The 23,682-nt window shown below is 37.1% G+C and overlaps 1 protein-coding gene across 2 annotated transcripts in view; it reads left to right on the forward strand.

Moving 5' to 3' along the window:
• Nucleotides 1-23,682, forward strand: part of GABRA1 (gamma-aminobutyric acid type A receptor alpha1 subunit) — a 60,790-nt gene that overhangs the window by 31,241 nt on the left and 5,867 nt on the right. For both annotated transcript variants that reach the window (XM_029217366.1, XM_029217367.1), the window contains 3 exons: nt 6,305-6,448; nt 16,397-16,549; nt 21,510-21,712. In XM_029217366.1, the coding sequence (XP_029073199.1) occupies nt 6,305-6,448; nt 16,397-16,549; nt 21,510-21,712 (500 nt within the window). The remainder of the gene's footprint in view (nt 1-6,304; nt 6,449-16,396; nt 16,550-21,509; nt 21,713-23,682) is intronic.

A 23,682-nucleotide genomic window follows, 5' to 3' on the forward strand; every position in this document is an offset into this window, starting at 1 on the left:
TTATGTATTATGTGTTACTTGTATGCCAGGCAGTGTACTAAATATTTGTATATGCATCAGCGCATCTAATCCACAAAATAATCTTATAGTTAGGGCTATCATACATCATAGTTTGCCTGAAACAGTACTGATTCATGACTAAATCCTGGTATAACTAATAGTACCTCCTTTTGGCTTCAAAACTATCTTGTTTTAGACAATTAATTTTATGTTTAGTATATTAGTTAGCTCACTCACTTTTAAGCAGTGAGTATAGCTTAAAAAAGAGGCGTTTATATTTTTATACAAGATATATGAAGGTAAGTGACTGTTGGTTAATTGCTGGTTAGTTCAGCATCTTAACAAGGATGCTGTCTTAAGACGTCCTTAGAAATTCTTCCTGATGACAGAATGGTTGTTGCAACTCCAGCCATTGCCTCTGCTTTCAAGATGAAGAGGAATAGTGGGAAAAGAAGAAAAGAGTGCCTGTGTCAAAAAAGTAAAATCTTTCCCTAAAGACCTAACAGGTATCTTCTCACATCTTATTAATTAAAGCTGTGTCACATGACCAATGCTAAATGCAAAGGAGGCTGGGGAAAAATATTTTTAACTAGGCACATTGTCATCCTGAAGAAAATCAACAGTGAGGAGAAAACAAATAATGTCTCATATAAGAAAACTGAAATTTAAAGAAAAACAAGTAAGCTGTTTTCCACCTCAGAGCCTTTGCACATGCTCTTTTTTCTGCCTGGGTTACTCTCCCCTTGGTTTTTAGCATAGCTGGTTTTATTTTTTAAATATAGGATTTTTATTTATTTATTTTTTTGGCCATGCCTCACAGCTTGTGGGATCTTAGTTCCCCAACCAGGGATCGAACCCTGGCCCTCGGCACTGAAAGTGCCGAGTCCTAACCACTGGACCGCCAGGGAATTCCCCGTGGCTGGTTTTATTTATCCCCCACATCTCAGCATAAATATCGGTTCCTAGGGCCTTTCTTAAAGCCCTTATCAAATCTTGTAGGTGCTCCCATCAGTCTTCTTGATCACAATACACATTTATTTTATACTATTTATCACGGAAATAATTATTAGTTTTGTTAACATTGTTATTGTCTGGAGACTGCAAACTCCATGACAGCAGAATCTATTTTGTTCTACATTTCCTAGCACAGAGCCTAATACAATGTAGGCACTCAATAAATATTTATTGAATGGATAAAGATGATAATAATCAGGTTTTAAATGCCCCTTCAGTGTTTAAGCCTCAGAAATGATGGCCTCAGAAAAGAGGGTTTAAGGACTGTGGGGAATGAAACCTCAACATCAAAGACTTAATATTGAAGAATAGGCTCAGGAGGCATATGCTCAGTGGAAGGGAACACCATGGAGAATTACTGTTGCCTGCCAGTAGCACGGGAAGATGCAGCAGTGGTCCATTTATTGTATTGTCATTTCTCCAACGTGGCCTAACTAGCGTATTTCAGAGATAAAGAAACTGAGGCAAAAGTGAGATAAAAATGCTTTGACCCAACTTTTAAAGCAAACACCTTGCCAAAGTATCAGAGAGAATAAGGAAAACACAAGCAAGATGATTTTGCAATAATTTAGTAAAGCACTATGTAATAAATGTTCATGAGGTGCAGAAGCAACTTCATCCATATGTTGATAAGAACCAAACCTGGAAAAGCAGATGTTTTCCTTACCACTCGCCATTAGATTCTGATTGTCAGTGCTACATTATACTTTCTGCTTGTTAGGGATAACACCCTCTGTATAAGGCCAGATAACTCAAACACAGTATATATACATAAGGCAGCTGACATCTTTTAACTGCTTTCTGAGGAATTTACAAAATAAGGCTTTGATTCTAGAAGAAGAGATTCAGATTATATTCTGACAATAAGGTCTAGGCAAGTGCTAGACGTAGTCAGGACATAATAAATGATCATTTCCTGACTGATTATCAAGCAGTGTCTTATAAACAAGGAGAAAGGGATAAATAGAAATTCAAAAGAATTCTGAACAATAAATAATTTTAGAAATTATTTAGGGTACCTGCCTCATACAAATGGAAAAACAAAGGCCCATAAAACTGAAGTGACAGATGCTCTTCTGATACTGTCTATGCCGTCTTTTTAAAAAAATTTTTCTTAAATAATCTACTGATTTATTTGAAATCTGAGCTTAATGTTTTTGACTACATAGCTGAAGACTCTTTCTAACCTTCTTTTCTTTATGCTAAATACTGTCAAATCAAAAAAGTTTTCATAGGACCTACTTTCCAGATATGGGAACAAAGAAATAATAAGATATATCACCTATTGTGGAGCTTTAGGTTGAGCTTTTAGGTGTATCTGTCTTCTATATTTAAAACAGCAAATTTCATCATGTGAATTTACTCTTCATTTTGGAAGGTCTCTATTGAGAGATGTAAACAATGAGTAATCTCTACCTTCACAACAATAGCATATTTATAGTAGATTTCATACACAATGGAGTTTCTAAAAATTGCAAATGAGACACTGAATTATATGAAATGAGAAGTCGATGGTAACACATTTTTCTTTTCCCTCTACAAGTAAATTAGCAGCCCACTGGCAACACATGACAAGATATAAAAAGATACGGTCCAGGGCTTCCCCGGTGGCGCAGTGGTTGAGAGTCCGCCTGTCGATGCAGGGGACACGGGTTCGTGCACCGGTCCGGGAAGATCCCACATGCCACAGAGCGGCTAGGCCCGTGAGCCATGGCCGCTGAGCCTGCGTGTCCGGAGCCTGTGCTCCGCAACGGGAGAGGCCACAATAGTGAGAGGCCCGCGTACCGCAAAAAAAAAAAAAAAAAAAAAGATAGGGTCCAGCCACTGTTGCTAATGACAGTGTGATAAAGTAGCAAGAGCTCTAAATTTTATGAAATGACACAAGGTTTAGAATTGGTTTCATCAATAGTTACATGACCACCAGTTACCTTTGCTTGGCTTTTGAGCATATATTAGAGAGTCTTTGCCTAGAAAATTCTTACTAACAGCAGTGGAGTAGAATGAATGCCATTCTATGTTCCTATCTTGGTTTTCCCACTAAGTAACTATGCACCCTTAAACAAGTCATTTAATGTACCTGTGCCCCAGCTTGCCATTTGTAAAATGAAATAAACTATGTGACTCTAAAAGTTCTTCCCCATTAACATTCAGTGATTCCAGGTCACCATAAACCCAGTATGTCCTCTTTGGTAAGACCCTTCCACTTGACAAACAAGAGTTTATCATGACCAGAAAAACATTTTACTGAATTTAGGTACCTACAAATTTTAAGTGATATGGTTCTTTTCAAATGTATGCTCTGGCCTCTCCCAAGGGATTTTTTTTTTAATAAATAAAGTTTTAGACCCTCCTAACAAATGCAATCGTGCCACTATATACAATTCTGAAATGCTTAATTTTTTTTTGTTTTTTTTTAAGTCAATGAGATGTGTTAAGTCAATGAGAGAAATCCTTTCACAATGTATATGTATAATAAATCCTCACGTTGTACACTTTAAATATCTTACAGTTTTATTTGTTAATTATACCTCAATAAAGCTAAAAATAAATTAATAAATAAAAGACTACTGCAGTTAAAAGAATTTCAGTGAGGACCACCACAATTAATAAAATAAAAAAGGCAATGACGATAAACTCCAAAATTATCTACTGTCACTCTTACATGTTTCTGAAAGAAGCCATAACCACTAAATTAATTCCTAGTATATTCTCTCAAACTTCTGAAAAAATTTGTTTAAAAAGCTATCTGATTGCAAGTTGGTTCAGGAATGATGATGGAGCAGATAGGATACCCACATAAAATCTGGGGAATACTAGCTACCTTTTTCTGCATCAATCACCCAGAAACAAGTGGTCACTCTAAAGAGAATGTGGTTCAGAGAATGAGGGGCACGGGCTCACATCTGGTTTTAGGCAGCCTCATGTTTGTGTGAAAAGGCCACCATTATTTTACATCTCATAGTATTGTAGTTTGGACAAATACAAATTTGGACAAAGTATCCAAGCCAGGTTACCATGGGGTGAGGGTTGTGTCGAGCAGGGACTCATTAAGACTTCTGAGCCACAGGCATATTTGCCTTTGAGGGCCATTCCTCCAAACATATATATTAAAAATGTATTTTAATTTTTATTTTCTCTTTTAAATTTTTATATTTTATGACGATGTTAATAAAAAGTTTGATTATATTCATTTTTTCTTCTGATTTAAAAAAAAAGTGAAACATGTCTGTGCCTCCTAGGTATGGAGCCTACTGTCCCTAATGGAGAAGTTGGCCAAGGGGTAAAGCTTTCACCATAAGGCTAACTTTTGCTATCATATCTCACACTCAGAAGCCCTGGAAACTGTTTTTGCTACTGCGATATCCCTTCAATGTTTATCTCTCTACATCTAAACAGAGGAGAATAGGTACCACCATTAGAACCTAAATGACGTGGGTGTTCTGTGACTAGAAATCAGAAAAGCTATGGAAGTTCTTCTCTTTCTCCTTCTCTGTCTCTCTCACTCTGTACATCTCCTCGTCTAACCTTCCTGAATTAAAGATAAGGATTATGACCTAACTTCTCCTATAGGAGGATGACTAGGTTAAAGTGTTACATGACAAATAAGAATGACTGAGAAGTGGAAAGAGCTGTACGGTCCTCCTCCTCCTCTTCCTCAGCATCATGAGAGTAAATATCTATGAGAAGGATAATTAATTAAAAAGAAAGTAAAATCACACACTTTAAAAATGGAGATATCACCTCACACCAGTCAGCATGGCCATCATCAAAAAATCTACAAACAATAAATGCTGGAGAGGGTGTGGAGGAAAGGGAACCCTCTTGCACTGTTGGTGGGAATGTAAATTGATACAGCCACTATGGAGAACAGTATGGAGGTTCCTTAAAAAACTACAAATAGAACTACCATATGACCCAGCAATCCCACTACTGGACATATACCCTGAGAAAACCATAATTTAAAAAGAGTCATGTACCAAAACGTTCATTGCAGCTCTATTTACAATAGCCCGGAGATGGAAACAACCTAAGTGTCTATCAACAGATGAATGGATAAAGAAGATGTGGCACATATATACAATGGAATATTACTCAGCCATAAAAAGAAATGAAATTGAGTTATTTGTAGTGAGGTGGATGGACCTGGAGTCTGTCATACAGAGTGAAGTAAGTCAGAAAGAGAACCAACAAATACCATATGCTAACACATATATATGGAATCAAAAATAAAAAAAGGTTCTGAAGAATCTAGGGGCAGGACAGGAATAAAGACGCAGATGTAGAGAATGGACTTGAGGACATGGGGAGGGGGAAGGGTAAGCTGGGACGAAGTGAGAGAGTGGCATGGACATATATATACTACCAAATGTAAAATCGAGAGCTAGTGGGAAGCAGCCGCATAGCACAGGGAGATCAGCTCAGTGCTTTGCGACCACCTAGAGAGGTGGGATATGGAGGGTGGGAGGGAGACGCAAGAGGGAGGAGATATGGGGATATATGTATATGTATATCTGATTTACTTTGTTATAAAGCAGAAACTAACACACCATTGTAAAGCAATTATATTCCAATAAAGATGTCAAAATAAAAAAAGGATGCTTAGTAAAATTTCCAGTGTTATCACATTTATCATGACCTTCCCCTGGCCTGATATAATCTGGACCCAGGCTACTGCCTCTAACCTCATTTCAACTCTTCATTCTGGCCACGTTAGTCTTCTTGTTCTTCGTTAAATATGTCAAGCTTTTACCTGCCCTGGAGGAAGAAACTTGTTAGCTCATCTATCCAGAGTACCCTTCCCCAAGACATGGCTCCCTCTCACATTTCTGTCATGTATTTGTATAAATGTCATTTCCTCAGTGAACCTCTTTGAGTCCCTTACCTAGAATAGGCCCCATCCCCTCCATTCTCTATCCTCATATCTGTTGTATACGGCTTTACTGCATTTAACACTACTTGAATTATGTATTCATTAGCTTCTCTGCTTTTGTCCCCACTACTGCAATGCATGTTCCACAAGATCAGGTGTTTGTTATGTTCACTGCTGTATCCTCAGCAAGGTACTCAGTCCTTTGTAGATGCTTAAATACCATTTGTTATGAGTGAACTGATAACTGAATGAATCAGGAAAATGTGTCAGTTTTCCTAAACTAAGGGATATGGGCTCTCCTTTCCTAGGCTGACCTCTGGAACCATGTGTTAGAAAATATGAAACTGATAGAACACACCAACTAACCAGGAGAAGCAAAGCAGCAAAACACATGGACCATCTTCCATTCTTTCCTTTTAGATGCTTACACGAGAGCGGAAGTTGTTTATGAGTGGACCAGAGAGCCAGCACGCTCAGTGGTTGTAGCAGAAGATGGGTCACGCCTAAACCAGTACGATCTTCTTGGACAAACAGTAGACTCTGGAATTGTTCAGTCTAGCACAGGTGAGTGCCATTTAGTTACTTTAGATAGGGGAGAAGGACCAGAAAAAGTTTTTGTAAGGATGTGCAAATTCAGTTAAGTCCCTCAATGACACAAGTAGAGAGAGTGAAAATTGCACTAAACTGGGGAACAGTTGGACTGGGAGCTAGTGTAAACTCTATAGACCTGTGACCTTGAATTTGACATTTAATGCCTTTTGGTCTCTGGGGGGTTTTGTTGTTGTTTGTTTGTTTACAAAATGAAGAAGTAGTTCCATGTGATCAGGGTAGCGTTGTATTTAGACATGTGAACTTTTGGAGATGAATATACGGGTTAAATCCTTATTCCTCCAGCTTGCCAGTTAATTGTGGTCACCTCACAGGGTTGTTGGAAGGAATGAATTAAATCCATGAAGAGTAATCATCACACTTCCTGGCACATAAAAAACTCTTAATAAATGTTAGCTATTAATATCATCTAGGCCCCATTTATTGTCATGATTCAATAAATCTTGGTAAATTTCTAGCGGCAATCGTTACGCATAGGATACCAAAAAGCCTTTTTTTCCCCACAAATCCATTTGTAACTCTAGCCAGGGATCTTCTACAGCTAAAATCTACACTGATCACTCCATTCTGGAATTAAAAGTAGATGGACCACCATCCTTCTTGGTACTGTAACTGTTTTACCAATGAAATACTCAGAATTACATCAGATACTATGAAGCAGCTGTATCTAAAATTTTAAACTTTTGAAGTTGCTTCAAGAAATAAGATGAGTTTAGTTATGCATGTATCCCTTTTGTGACTAAGGGATATGTGATCATAGGGTCAGATAATTATAAATAAAATTTGGATTCTAACAATTAGGAAAATGTACTCCCTTAATACCAATATTTTTAATTATGTTAAATTACTGAAAGCTTAGCAAGGATCAACAATTTTATGACTGTATCTAAAATTTGAAATTAGTTCATTCACTTTGATTTGTAATTCCTAAAAAAAAAAGACAATTAAGTGACATGTAAAGGCAGAATTGCTCTTTTTCTCAGGAAAATTTCTTCCTTACATTTCAGACTTTATATTAGGACCATGATCATTATAATCTGACCATTCTAGATTCAAGTAATAGGTCAATATATCTTACTCTGATTATTGGATAATTGCTGCTTAACAGGATCTGTCTTTTGCTTACTTTATAGCATCCATGGCTACTATAGAAGTTGAAATATTTATGTTTCTTGCTTTGAAAAACGGAGAAGATTTTCCCTCAGCTTTGCCTACCTTAGAAATGCACATGGCATAGTGGGAATGTCTTAGGCTTTGCAGTGAGAAAGATGTGGGCTCAAGTCCTAGTCCTGCCTCTTAGAAGCCTGGTGACTTTGGGAAGGTCATTTATCTAATTAGAAACTCTGTTCTCTTCTAATAATGGCGAGTCTGTAATTGTGCATTCAAGATGAGATAGTATAAAACACTAAACAGAGTGTTATACAGTAGATGCTCAAAATGGTGTGCAATAGCTGTTGTTATTGTCCTGAAAATATCCCAAAACGTGGAAAATACCGAAAATTTTTCTTCCTCACCAAGTTATGTTGGAAAAGATACTAAAATGATCAGTGCTTACTTTTTAAAACTTGAATGCTATTATAAACTGGATACTGTGGCAGGTGCTACAGTCAATGATAGACAAGACATATCTTGCTCTCATGAAATCTGAAGTCTAAAGGAAGACAAACACAAACTATAGTTATCAAAATGGGTGGTAAGTGCTGTGATTAACATTTTTGTGAGGGCAAGTACGTGTCTGTCTTCTGTATCCCTATGATTTACTACAGTAGATGAAACAGGAGGCACTAAATAAATATTTTGAATTAATGAATAAAAAATAAATGAATCCAGCCTGGGTAATCAAGGAAGGATTGCTGCAGGGGTTGACTTTCATTTTGTCAATCTGTATTTGTTGGGATCCAAGTAATCACTATCCTATGCCCAGGACATTCAGAATAATAGACAAAGAACTTCCCCTCAAGAAATTCTCTCCCTACTATCATTAGAACGGAGGTTAGAGGATGTCAGGGAAATAGTATTTCAAATGCAATAGCATGCATGCAATAGGACAAATATATACTACGGCTGCTGGGAGGAAGCAGTGCTTCCATTCTATTCTAACGCTAGTGACCTTGGTGTGTCACTGTATCCCTCTTTATATTCTAGTTCCCATGTCTGCAAAATAAGTGGCTTAGTCTGATGAACTTGGAGACCTTTTTCACTTTTGGTTTCCTAAATCAGCCTACCTACATTCTTGTTACTCAGAAAAGATATACAGTCCCAAAAGGGCAATAGGTGAGAAAGAGTGGTCCAACCCACCACCACCAAGGTGGCTAGACCTCATAAGTTAGGCTCATTAAAAGTCATCATTTCGTGTTAGAGCTGCAAGTTTATCTGTACAAAATAAGAGCTTTTCCTTGTCATTCCAATAATGACATGATATGGGGGGAGGGGGGAGGAGAATAAAGAGCAAATTCTCAAATGTGGGAGCTCAGTTTGATGTATGTTTTCCCCTCCACACTAAAACCCTGAACTACCCTTCCTCTGGGTCTCCTTTAGCTCATCAAAAATCTACCCTGTTACATTTCTATGAGAAGAAACAAAGATCTTTTGTAAGGTCTTCAATCCCATATTTCACAACTCCTACAGAGCCCTGAAAACATTAAGATAAATGACATTGAGTGCTATTATCTCCCTGTTTCTGCCAGAAGACTAGGAATGGTGGCAGAAAAGTACACACACATTGAGAATGATTAGATAAAAAGCATCTTCTCTTACCTTAAAATTCTCTGTGGGGAGAGAAGCAATTCAGGTCACCTTCTAGAAGGTTAGAAGGTGTTTCCCTGCTTGCGTGCAACCAGCACATGTGTGAATACTCACTCACACACACTACCAGTAACCTCTTTCAGGTCAAACACCTCTAGATCACTTCAGTGCCATAGGAGGGAAGATATGAGGCTCAATCCAATACTTGGAGTTTTCTCAGTGCAAACATATTAGAGGGACAGTCCCTTCATTGGAACCTGCCATCAGTTTGGGGGAAAAAATGAGTTGGAGACTTAGTTTGAAGTGCACTTATTCACCTGGCAGAGCAAACTTGTTACAAGGACACAGAAGGATGAGTCTAGTCAGTTCTCACATCTGATGCAATTCTCTGTTATCCATTCATTTATTCACTTAGTCCTTCAACCATTTGCTCATTTACTCTGTTTGACACTGTGATCGGGCCTGGAAAAGAGAGGTGAAGGACCCCATAGTTCCTGCACTCAAGAAGCTCATGGTTGAGTGATGTAAGTAGCTAATAGGCATTGCGTTGTTCTAATCCTTACAACAGTCCGAGGTTGTAACTATTATCATTATCTCCATTTTACAGATGGGACATAATTGAGGCCCAGAGAGGTTTAATAATTATTCCAAGGTCACACAGCTAGGCAGTGGCAGAGCTGGGATTTGAACTTGGGAAGTCTAGCTATAGAGTGTGTGCTCTCAACCACATGACACACTAGTAATAGGCAAGATAGACATGTGAAAATGCAACAATGTGGTATAGCATGGAGCTTAAGGGGTGGATTCTGGAGTTATACTGTGAGGTTTTGAATGTTGGTTTTACCACTTATTAACTGTGTGACCTTTCTCTGTTCATCTTTTCTCTTGTACTACTTGGAGATGATCAGAGGATCTACTTCATGAGTTACTGTGAAATTGAAATGAGAAAAATGCATGTAAACTGCTTACCAGAGTATCTGACATGTAAAAATTATATAATAAATATTAGATATTACTATTAATAGTAATGATGAAGTTAGTACAAGAAAGCTACATGATGACACCGAAGAAGACGTCATTTCTTCTTGAAGTATAAGGGAAGGCAGTTTGAAACTAGACCCCAGCCATGGCCCCCTGACTCATTCTAATATACCACAATATGCTTCCTAAGGAATTCTTTAAGGAAAGCCCACACAAAAATTATAATTGTAATTAAGGGACATGACAATGTGACTTATACAGAGATGCAAAGTTGTTAAATTTGGCATTAGGTATAAGAATAATATCACGGCTATAAAATAAGAAGAATGTAATATAAAATGCTTTTTTTAAAACACAACAATGATGACTGGAAAGTCGTCATATTTGCCTAAGTCAATAGACAGGTGTGATCAAAGGAAACGTAGGTGAGTTTTGTCTAATAAGAATGTCTCTTCTTGGGCTTCCCTGGTGGCACAGTGGTTGAGAGTCCGCCTGCCGATGCAGGGGACACGGGTTCGTGCCCCGGTCCGGGAAGATCCCATGTGCCGCGGAGCGGCTGGGCCCGTGAGCCATGGCCGTTGAGCCTGTGCGTCCGGAGCCTGTGCTCCGCAACGGGAGAGGCCACAGCAGTGAGAGGCCTGTGTACTGCAAAAAAAAAAAAAAAAAAGAATGTCTCTTCTTTGTGAATGACTTTTGTTTATTCTTAGAACAGATGACCAGGGAAAATTATAGGATCCTCTTTCCTAGAAACAGTCTTCTCTGGATGAGTTAAGGATGACTCTGCAGGGTTGAAATGAATGAGGAAAGCCACTGTTTTCACTGACCAGGGAGCAATAGTGGTGATCGACATTCACCAAAGGAGCCTCAGGACTTCTATTTTTGCAGCCTAATACATGATCTCCAGAGAAATAATATAACTGTAAAAAATGAAAACAGGTTTGTAGGAGGGAAGGTGGAGAGGGAAACTTACATAGTCATCTGGTCAACCTAATCATATTTCAGATGAGGAGATAGGTCCAGAGGGGTTAAGTGGCCTAGAACTATAACCATTGTTTCCTTATTTCTATTTCAGTATTCTCTGAAGCAGATATTAAAATACCAGCCCCTCCCTCAATGACATTTTTTATTCCTCATGCCTTTGAAAAAGGTAGCATCTTAGAAAACACAAAATTTAGAATACTTGAAAGGAAAGTGATAGCTTTACATGGAATAAGGATCCACTACAATTTTGTTAAAGAAATGAATGGAGCTAGAGAATCCATTTCTATCCTTTCTACCTTTACACTGTAAATCTGCATGTGACTCAGACTTTTTTAGAAGAACTTTCACATCTGTTATTTCATATTATCCTCACAGCATCCCAGGAAACAGTTAAGTAGCACATTATCATTTTTACTGAATAAATGAGAAAACTGAAGTCAAATAAAGTTAAGCAAGGAATTTACTCTAAGTAACCAACATTTAAGAAAGTAAAGGATGGAAGCCAGATCTAAAGAAACCCTCAATGCTGCTTTACAAAATTATATTCCTGCTTCTTTTCTTCTCTCTCTTTAATTTTGTATTGTGATGTATAAGAAATATTGTCACATCTAATTTACAAGCTTCCCTCAGGGTTACATGATGTGCAAGGATATTTGAATTACAATTCTTCTAGACTGTTAAATCAGAGGGAAATAATTTGACATGCTTAGTACATAAGCACTTGATGTCTAGAGATACTCTTTCAATCCAATTTACATGACTTTTTTGGGTTTTTTTCTTTCATTTTTAAATGATTACAATGTGATTCTGATTTTGCCGCCTTTTGCTCTCCTTATTTAAATGTTATTGATGGAAATAATCAATAAATAATATATAAAAAGAATAGATAAAAGTTTTATTTGAGCCAATCTGTGGATTATAGCCTGGGAGACACAGATTCAAGAAGCGCTCAAATTGTGCTCTACCAGACTACAAAAATGGGGGCGGCTTATAAAGGCAAAAACTGCAAAATTACATAAGCTGTTTGTCAGAAATTATAGATGGAGCTGGCAAGAAGTAAGGATGTTTATTAAGCAAGGGTTGGTTGGGGTCCGAAATGGATGCATAGTTACATGGGGAGAAATTGAGACCATAACGTTGCAGCTGGCAGCTGCTAGCGGATATTATTTTGAGAATGACTGGTGGTGTCCTTGAGTCTGGTAGAGTTCAGAAAATTGAAATTCTCAGTGATACAGGAATATATCTGAAACCACATCCACAGTGGCCACCCAGATCCATTTTGGATGCCTGAACCTCAGTTATTCCATTTAGATTTTTAAATGAATTCTTTTCTTTAATGGTTAAAGTCGATGTACAATACATGCTTGACAGGCCACAAGACAGGCTGTTCTCGTTAGCAAAAAGTATCAACCAATTCATGTATAAGCCAGAATGACTTCCCCATGCCTCAACATGTGAAAATTTCTTCCATCAACATTTTGTACCAAAACTTCTTAGATTTTGTTCAACTGAGGAAGGTGACGTCAAAAGATTTGAAGTTTTCCTCTACTTTTTCTAATTTGTTAGTGAGGAAGTGGTTTATAAAACAAATATAATGTCACATGATAGCTCCTCCAAAAAAATAATCTGCAGAATCTTCCCAAAATGTCACATTGTGAACAACAAAAGATGATAATGGAATATATATAGACATTCACCTTTCTGGCATTATATGACAGATGGAATTTTTTCTTTGAGCTGATGACATTTTGCAGGCTACAATTGAATGAATGGTTAGGAATGATAATGCGTACTCCTGGGAGGTGAGATGTAACCTGACTATATCTACCCAAGGCTACATTTTAGCAGAGTCCCAGGAAAAAAATGTGTTTTTTTTGCATTTTTCTCAAATTTGAATCACTTGTTTATTTCAGATGACCTTGGAGACATTATCCAAGTTATCTACAGAAAATAGAAAAAAATTAGATAACATTTTATTTACCTTTCAAAAAAGAGACGCTAGTGGATGTTAATTGCAATGAGTATTCTTAAGCCTCATTCATCCCTTTTCACCATAGGTAGGTGCTGAATATTGAGGATATGTAAAGCCATGCTATACTCAAAGAACTCTCTCTCTTCTTAATTAGCTTTCAGTTTGGTGGAGGTGTGTAAGTACATAAATAACTAAAATTAAAAGTATATAATATATTGATAAGTGTAACAGAAGCTGTAAATAAATTTGAAGTTACTTAATATTGATCAGTAAATGGCAGGTGTTATCATTAATAACAATCATGAAAACATAACTGAATGTATCGATGATTTCCTACTATAGAGAGTACAGGGAGCATTTCTTCTACCAATAATTCTACCAATTCTGACTGGAAAAACAAGAAAAGAAATGGAGAAAGCAACTAAAATTTATTTTAAAACTCTTATGTAGAATGATCTTCACTAGAGCCCTTATTCTGTATTCTCCCCACAATATACTTATCACTATTTTATAATGAGGAAACTGAGGATCAGAGAGTTTAAGGCTACACAGCAAGAAAATAGCATATCTGGGTTTTGAACCCAAATTCATTTGCTTCTAAAGCTAATAAAGTGTCCCCATACAGTACATTTCTTCCTCTTCTACTATGGACTGAGCCCAACCCATATACGAACAAAATATTCGGCTATAGAAGAGGTCAAGTAGGGAATTTTGTTGATCAGATTACTGAGATATGAAAATGTGTGGTGAGACATGAGATGTGATACTGAAACACGTGTCAGAGCTAGGATGTGGAGAGTGTTGGGTATTGGTTAGGGAGTTTGCTTGTTAGTATGTAACACTGGAGACACTGTTGATTATCACATTGTGGGAAGGGAGAGTGGCTACAAGTGGCATCTAGTGGGCAAGAGGCAAGGTATGTGGCTAAATATCCTACATTACACAAGACAGCTCCCACAATAAACAATTATCTGTTCTGAAATGTCAGTAGTACTGAGGTTGACAAATCCTGATGTGGATAATGGGAATCCATTAAGGTGTTTTAAGGTATGTACGTATGCTTTAAAACAATCACTCTGACCTCAAATTTAGGGAAAATTGTAGTTTAGGACATGACTGTAGACCAACAAGACAGTTCATAGATTATGGTAGATTTACATTGTAAATCTGCAAAGGAGATAAGAGCAATGACCATGAGATAAGAGATAGACTGAAAGATACTGCACAGGTGAAATTAAAATTGTGATGATCAACTGATTCCTTTCGCTCTCTTTTGGAAGTCCTACTAACAACCAAGGATTAATTCCAGGTTTTTATCAATAGCCTGAGTGAACAGACAGATGAGAGTGCCATGAATTTAGAAATGGATGCTAAGTGGAAAAGAAGCCCTGCTATATGCTAGTCATTATTTTTTATGGAAAAGTTTAAGTAATATCACTTTTGAACATATTTAGTTGGTGATATCAATGAAAAATCAGTATCTATGAGATGTCTAGTAGATATTAGGAAATACAGTGGTTTTTGAGAGCAATGTCACTTAGAGATGTAGATTCCCGCAGCCATCTGGATAAAAATGACATTAAGAGCAGGGGTGAGAAGGAAAATTCCTTATTAGAGTCAAGAAAAAAAATAGAGATGATGACAGCTAAAGACGGAACTATACCAGGAACCTCTACATTTGCTTTGCAGAAAGATGAAGATTAGTGCCCAAGAGACAGGAAGAACTCATAACTCTCTGACTGAAATATCCAGTGAGTTAGCAAAAGAAACTGAAAATGAGAGCTAAAAGGAGAATGTGAGTCTAGAGAGTGCTATCAAGATGGTAGGGGCAGTCAGCATTGCTTAATTTTTAGAGCTACAAAGAAGATGGTCAGTGGGTTTGAAGATTGAGATCTTTAAGACTGAGATGTTCAGTTATGGATATTAAGAGATCGTGAGCAGTTTTAACCACATTATAGGGGCTGAAGCTGGATGGCCATGAGCTGAGGCATAAATCACAGGCTGAGGAGGGAAAAGTTTGAAGTTGAAGGGAAGGAGGAAGATAGAGAAATGTGAATACCGAAGACAGCAATATTTTCTTAGTAAGAATACACCTATTTTTCTCCTACCCACACACAGATAACTAAGTATATATTCAGAGTGAGTAAAGCTAAAAACTTCTAAGACTGGCAATTAAGAAATAACATCAACTAAAAACAGAAAACACCTCCTACAATTTGGGCTGTGTGTTTATTTCTTTGGGCCTCTAATCAAATCAGACTTTGACATATATAAAGACCATGGAGAGTGCCTAGCTACTCCATTATTTCCCAGACTGGTCTAGGAATTGAGACAAGTTCAAAAGCTAGTGACAAATAGGATTTTTCTGCCCTCACCTTAAAGAATGGTTTGTGTGAATAGGTGGGACCTGAAGAGTTGCATGTTTCGAAACCTTCCCAGGTGATGGTGATGAAGGTGTTCCTCAAAACAAATTTTGAGAGTTCTATCACACTCTTCTCATCTTGATAATCAGGGTAAGCCAAATCCAAGGTCAGAGAGCTACTGAAAGAAAGTGCAAGAGCTGGAATTCAGCTCCCCTGACTTGGGCACCAAAGCTCCTCCATTAGACAGGCTGACTCTTTTCTGCAGAGGACAAACTGGTGTCTTCTAATCCACTGGTGTACATCATCAGGATCTAGCACATTGCCTTCAGGGTTATTAAAGCCAATCTGTAAACATATGCTCAGATTTGTCTCTTAAATGTATCAGGTACCAGGATTAGGACATAAGAAAATCGATGAGATCTCTGGCACATCAATCTCAACCTCAGTGCCATTTTGGTGTTTGTTTGTTTTTTTAAATTTTTATTGGAGTATAGTTGATTTACAATGTGTGTTAGTTTCAGGTGTACAGCAAAGTGAATCAGTTATACATATACATATATCCACTTTTTTTTTTTTTTAGATTCTTTTCCCATACAGGCCATTACAGAGTATTGAGTAGAGCTCCCTGTGCTGTACAGCAGGTTCTTATTAGTTATCTATTTTATATACAGTAATGTGTTATGGTGTGTTTTTTAAATGTCTCTTTTCTTTCCTGGATAAAAGCTTTTCTCTCCAGGAACCAGATGTCACGTGGATAAAGGCTATGTCTAACCTCCAGGTTCTTGCTGCTGATGGAAAAACTCACAAATAATTTATTTTCAAGGTCAAATTGCTCACCTTACTGTCTGTTTTACCCTCCAGGAGAATATGTTGTTATGACCACTCATTTCCACCTGAAGAGAAAGATTGGCTATTTTGTCATTCAAACATACCTGCCATGCATAATGACGGTTATTCTCTCCCAAGTCTCATTCTGGCTCAACAGAGAGTCTGTACCAGCAAGGACTGTCTTTGGTAAGTGCCAATCAAGATGCACATGCAAGGGTCTGGAGGGCAAGTTGTATCATATCTGTGACATTGCAGATAGAATGAAAAAAGTAATAATACGTTAAAATCTGAAGTTAATACAATAGGAATGTTCAAGGAATTACCATTCTCATTATGACATGATTGTAAAAAATTTCTTTTTTTAAAATAGCAAGCTGTTTCAGTGCATGTTAATTGATGGGATTAATGAACACGTGATTTGCTATTTTAGGAGAAAAATGGAATGAAGCAGGTATGAAATGCATGTGATAGATTAAAATACACACATAGAAACATTAATACTTAAATCATACATTTAGAATCATTTAGAATCTAATGATTCTAAAACATTAATACTTAAATCATACATTTAGAATCATGTGTCAGTGTATTTTCTGAGAATCTGAGAAAATATAGTATCAGCAGGACTACTTCCTTACATATATGAAAGCAAGGGGTCCTTATGTAGAAAGAACTCATTGATGACCATGACACCAGTACAGGAATATCTCATTTTACCCAATGTGTGCACTTCTGAAGAGTTACAAATATTTTTTTCTATGAAAATATTTTAAATGCCTTAGATGCTTTAAGTCAGTCTAATGGAAAAATGTTTAAAGGGTAATAACTTTTTACTAATAGGAAAACTCACTCCCTAATTTATAATTTTAGAAGTTTGTATTTCATATAAAGAGGTATTTCCTGCCTGTGTCATAGTACACTGTCTTAAGTGTACTTTTCAGGCTGATGAAAACAAGATTTCATCACCAAAAACTTACTGATTCATTCATTCATTCACTCATTCAATAACTGACTTTTTCTTTGAAATCTACTATGAGGTCCTACTATGTTCTATGCATGGAATGTAGCTGTTACCTTAACATAAACCATTCTTTTCATGAATGTTAAATTCTGGAGCTTAAAATTTGAATAACAATAAAATCATGCAGAATACTTATTGAATGCTTTTATATCAGGCTTTGTTCTATGAAACAACCCTATATTATCTTATTTAACACTAAAAGAATCCTCTGTAATATTATCCCTGTGGTATAGACAAGAAAGCTAAGGAGCGAGATATTAAGTAACTTGCCCAAGTTCAGAAGCTATGAGGTGAAGAAGTCTGGAGTAAGACCCAGACTCTTAGCTCTAGAGTCTGTGCGCTTAATGATGATGAGGTACAACTACCCATGTACTTCCTGCTGCAATGACAAGGCATGGAACGGGGTTGTCGTGGGCAACATAATTTATCTGGAAATTATAACCACATATCTAATTGGTGAAAGGTACAATTATCAAGGTTCATTCCAAAAATATCAACTAGGCACATGCTATGTTTAAAACCCTTTACTACAAAACAGAAGCCTTCAGGTGCTTACATTCTAAACTGAGGATTATCCTTGTGCAGAGACCCCTGTGGCATCAGTCATCTCAGGAAAAAAAGCAAGACTCTGTTACAAGGGCACAGAAAAACATCTTTTCTTCTGAACTTAGCAAGGTGCTTCTGGGGTGGAAACCACGAAATCTTTGCTGTGACATTAGCCTAAGAACAGCTAAATCAAGACCCAGAATGATTTCACCTGCAGAGCAAAAGAGTAGTTCATTTAAAACTCTTTTTTTCCCTTAACACAATTTGTAAATATTAACTAGTGTTTACACCACTTATTAGAACTGAAGATTGAACTCTTGTCAGATGCTCACTTCTATATGTGTATGTAGTTTGAGCCCTTTATTCACTTGAATTTTTTTAAATGAGAACAAAAGACATGTACTTTATGTTTTATGTTTATTTTTGTAGAATGAGCCCAGCACTGTAGTGAAAATGATTTTTCAAAATGCTCACTTCCCCCGCCTTGGTCCCCAACAAATCCTACCCTTCCTTTTTGGAAATCCTCTAAAGCACTTTGGAATGTTTTATAAGTCAAAAACCTTGTTCTTAACATTTTCAACAGTCTGCTATCTCAGCTGACTCATGCCCTTTTGGTAAACATAACTGCATATCTGTAAACTCAACCCTGGCAAGTGTTTCTGTGTATCAAGTTATATATTTCTAACGTTTTAAGTTCAATAAAATCACAAATACAATTTTCTGAGACCTTCAGCCTTCTAACATTTATTTAGTACACGTCTCTATTCTTTCTAGTCTGCGCTCAGCACATTCCTCTGAGCTGTGGGGAATGCCTGAGAGGGTCATGGGTATTTAAAGAAAAAATACCTGAGGGAAAAAATAAAGCAAAAGTTGTACCTTATAAGAGTTTAGTAAATGGCATCCAAAAGGCAACAAAGCTGGAGCCATTTCATGTCTTAAAACATCATCTTCTTAACCTTCCATCCTCTTTCTCATTTGGAGGCTGTGGTCATGTAAATTTGCTGCCAGACAGACCCAAGTTTTAGGTTCAATCTTCAGTCTTCTAAGTGTCAGTTGCCTATAAAATGAGAGTACAATTAAAATAAAATAGTGCCATTTAAAAGATTAAGTGAGAAAAATAAAACAAAATTTGTAAATTGTTGGGCTCAATACTTGAAACTTAATAGACACTCAGCATACTTTTGGTTTCTTCCCTTTCCCTATAGCAGGAATTGTAAGACCACACACACACACACACACACACACACACACACACACACCTCTCTTTATGTTATTGTTAACTGTTTTTAATTTATGGATACATTTTTTTTAAGAACACCCATTCCCCCATTACTTTTAACAGTTGGTGGCCCACATAAGCCAAAATTCAAATAAAAAATGGAATTCACTTTAGCAGGGATTTATCCAAAAGGACTGAAGTTGTTCATAATAAGTTATTAACTTTGGGGCTTCCCTGGTGGCACAGTGGTTAAGAATCCGCCTGCCAATGCAGGGGACACGCGTTCGAGCCCTGGTCCGGGAAGATCCCACATGCCACGGAGCAACTAAGCCCGTGTGCCACAACTACTGAGCCTGCGCTCTAGAGCCCGTAATCTGCAACAAGAGAAGCCACCGCAATGAGAAGCCCATGCACCGTAACGAAGAGTAGCCCCTGCTCACCGCAACTAGAGAAAGCCTGCATGCAGCAATGAAGACCCAACACAGCCAAAAAATAAAAAAAGTTATTAACTTTGTCCTTAGTAAGTATCAGGCTAAGTGCTAAACACTTTATTACATTATTTTATTTAGTACTCACAATAGCCCTCTGAGTTAGACTTAGTAAAATTAATTTATAAGGAAATAATTACAAAAAATCCAGAAGCTCAGAACCGTGAGGCAATTTTCCCAACGTCACTCAGCAGTTACAGAGCTGGGATTTGAAACTGGGTTGCTCTGTTTTCCAAATACTGACATTTAATTACCTTGCTCTTTGCTCAAGTTAATATTGATATGTAAATCTGGGGGCTATTTTCCCACCAATATTCCTGAAACCATTTGTTGGTTACATAATATGGTTAATGTTCCAGAACTTTCTGCAACACCTCCAATGTTCATAGTAAGTCTATTTCCTACAACTGTGACCATGTATCAAAAATATGAGTTAATAAAAATCTCAGTGTTTCTTCTTAGTCCTATCACTGTCTAGTAGAGTTAAAGATCATCTATCTTGAAAATCATGGAAACCAGGGAATGTTGTATGCTTTAAAGCAGCTTAGAAAAATTAGCCACCAACCAGCTGTGTAACCCTGCTGATTCTCTAAAATTAATCAGAAGGGTGAATCATAGGTATGAGTTTTAGACACATGGGATGACAATATCTTCTGTGGCAATAATTTACTTATCTTTAAAATGCTTTCACATATTATTATATTTAATCCTCAAATAATCTTGTAAATGTGCAGAACTTTTCCTCTCTTAGAATTTCAACAATGATGTAGACAATCAAGAGAATGAAGTTTAAATCATCACTTTTAAAGTTATGGAGACTGAGGGCCCTAGAAGTTAACTCGCTTACTCAAGGCTACAGAGCTAAGAAGTAGTGAGGAACTAGTTACTGGAAGAGGTTAAGATTTTTTCAACATCATGCAACCTAAGCCACCCCCACTGGGTTCCTGTGATTTTTTTCATACATTTTCAAATGGCTTAAAAGGGAACTTACAGTATTCTAACTAGTTTAGTGCATTACATATAGTAGGTTGATAATATTAATTTGTTAAATGAACATTAATGGATGTCATCATTCACATACCAACACTTATAATAATCTAAGTAAACTAAAAGCAACTGATGTGAAAATTGCTTTGAATGTAGGTGATTTTAATCAGTAGGGATAGATTCACAGAATAGGGAAGATAGGGCAGCATTAGCAGAGAGAGTAAGACTGTGGACTTTTGAATCTGATGAATGTGTTCAAATTTGGTTTTGCTACTTCTGAGCTATGTGACCTCAAGCAAGTTACATGCAACTTATTTCAGGAACATCTTCAAAAGAGTATCTATTTGAAGAATCAGGAAAATATAGTATAAAGGCCAAAGAGTTAATAATGTAACAAGATATTATCCTAAAATAATTTAATTATCTATCAATGATGAATTATCAAAAAGTTACTGGTTTCTTGGATTGTATATTCAAAGTACACAGGTAGAATATTAAACAGAGCTGAGGATCCAGAGACTACTTATGGATCAAGGACAGTGAAGATACCTGCTTTCTTTTTCCTGCAGTTGGGGACAGTGAAGGAATATTATTTCCTTTCCTACCCAGAACACCATGTTCAAGACATCTATTTACGGGAGTTTACTATCTTATTAACAGCTTCTCAATAGCAGAGGAGTTTATCCCTCCAAGAGCTCTCCATCAATACTGCCATACCATGAACTGCAAACTACACTGGTGTTAAATTAAAACTCATCCATCCCAAACCAAAATGGGATGAACTTGAAAACACACTCTGTCTGTGTTTCCCTTTACATAAGTAGGCTGACCTCAGTGATGAAAGTTTGTAGTATGAACCTACAAATTCACTTTCTTTCTTTACAGGAGTAACAACTGTGCTCACCATGACAACTTTGAGTATCAGTGCCAGAAATTCCCTCCCTAAGGTGGCTTATGCAACTGCTATGGATTGGTTTATTGCAGTGTGCTATGCCTTTGTATTCTCAGCTCTAATTGAGTTTGCCACAGTAAACTATTTCACCAAAAGAGGTTATGCATGGGATGGCAAAAGTGTGGTTCCAGAAAAGGTAAATGCTTTAATATTTCCTGTGATATAGCACTATTATGTCTTTTAAAACATATAGGATGGGATGTTTGGATTTGGGGGAATGGATGAAGAATGCAGAGAGAGGGTAAAGAGGATTCTTTGTTTCTTATGTCACAAATGATTAAGTGCTATGAGAATTTTGTTATTGCTAAGCAAAGGTTGTTTCAGTGGATAGATGTTCAGAGTAGAATGAATGAGATAAAGGAGAAACACAAAGGTAAACATCTCTCCTCAAATATGCTTTCCTATGGTCCCCACTGACGTGAGAACAGTTTTAACAAACCTTACATTAGGAGCAATTATGCCATTATAATTTTTGTAACTTGAAAATTATAGTCTTCTGGTTGTTTTCCAAGCCTAATAACTTTGGTCAGAAATGTTATTACTTTAATGGCTCAATTGAATTGAGCTTGCAAAATGCATTATCTCTAATTTTCACTAAAGGGTAGGAAACACATTTTCTTTTTCCAAAATAGAGGTTTGCTTTAAGAATCATAACACACAGAATTCACAGAAAAATTCTTCACTGTAGAAAATTATCAAGTCAAGAATATCACTGTTCTTCTCAATTAGAACCTACTTTAGAGTGGATTTTAAAGCATAGTTCGGAGGGACTTCCCCCATGGTCCGGTGGTTAAGACTCTTCCTTCCAATTCATGTGGTGAGGGTTCCATCCCTGTCAGGGAACTAAGGTCTTGCATGCTGCAGGATGCAGCCAAAATAAATAAGTAAATAAATAAAGCACAGTTGGGGAGGATATTTCTACTTCTGGGGTTTGAAGGAAAAATATGTCAAAATGCAAGGGAGCCTTGGGATGGTGGAAAGAAGGGCAAAGTCAGAGACACAGAGATTCTAAGACATCTAGAAGTAATCTAGGAGGAATCACTCTACAGCAAATATAGAATTCTAGTGTCTTGAGTCAGTCCCTAAAAATACAGTTCTGTGGTCAAATACACTTGAATAATTCTGCATACTGTCACCAAGTCACAGTATAGGAAACAGCCTGAGAGGGTGTATAGTAAAGAAATCCATTTAATGATGTTTTTCCCATAGCTCCACAAATATACTTGAAAAGAGGATCCTTTGTGCTGGAAACATCTACCACATTTATAGAATCTAAAGCGTTACTGCTTATACAATGTACCACTAATACACGTATACATAAGAAAGAAAATATGCTGCCAAGCAAAAGCTCTTTGAGCTTTACCTTTCAGCCACAGGTGAACACCTCAGTGATCTTGTACACAAGCAACAGCATAGAAGGTTCTGCATCAGATGCACTATCACAACCAAAATGGGCCAGAACCATTCCTCAAAATTCACCTTGCCTTGAAACATCCTTGCCCAGTATAAAAAAATCTCTGAATTTTCAAATCAAGAACCTAGGCTCAGGTTCAGTAAAGAGGAGACAAGACAAAAGGGACTAAATTTACCAGTTGGAGAAAGGGGTGAGAGAGTGGAGACAGAGTTTGTGTCCAATACTTACCTTAGCCATTGATGGCCTCCATTTGTCCTAGAACAAAAGGGCAGTCCCAAAGGAAAGAGCACCAAAACTGAAGATGAGTGATCATAAGACACTACCAATTGTAAGACATAGCCCAAAGTCATAGATGTGGACATTTTAAAAATGCACATCTTAGAATCACTGGCATATTCTATTAAAGTTCTTCAAAATTAATTATATGCAAACATCGGTGATATGCAACTGAAAAATGAAATGCAAGCACTGGGAAAAGTTGCTTTTCTATCTTAATCCTTTCTTTGCATGCTGCAAGAGGCCAATGTCTTTCTGATTGTGGCTCATCAGTATCAGTGGTTAATGACTTGTTAGATGAATTGAACTTGATCTGGAAAGCATAGAATTTGGGTTGAGGCATTGGTAAGCTCATAGTTGAGTTTATATTTCTCTCTTTCTGACCATATGTTAGTCTTTCAAGTGCTGTGTCTCAA

Source organism: Monodon monoceros, unplaced genomic scaffold (genome assembly GCF_005190385.1).
Source record: "Monodon monoceros isolate NGI ecotype Baffin Bay Population unplaced genomic scaffold, NGI_Narwhal_1 Super_Scaffold_12, whole genome shotgun sequence".
Classification (NCBI taxonomy): domain Eukaryota; kingdom Metazoa; phylum Chordata; class Mammalia; order Artiodactyla; family Monodontidae; genus Monodon; species Monodon monoceros.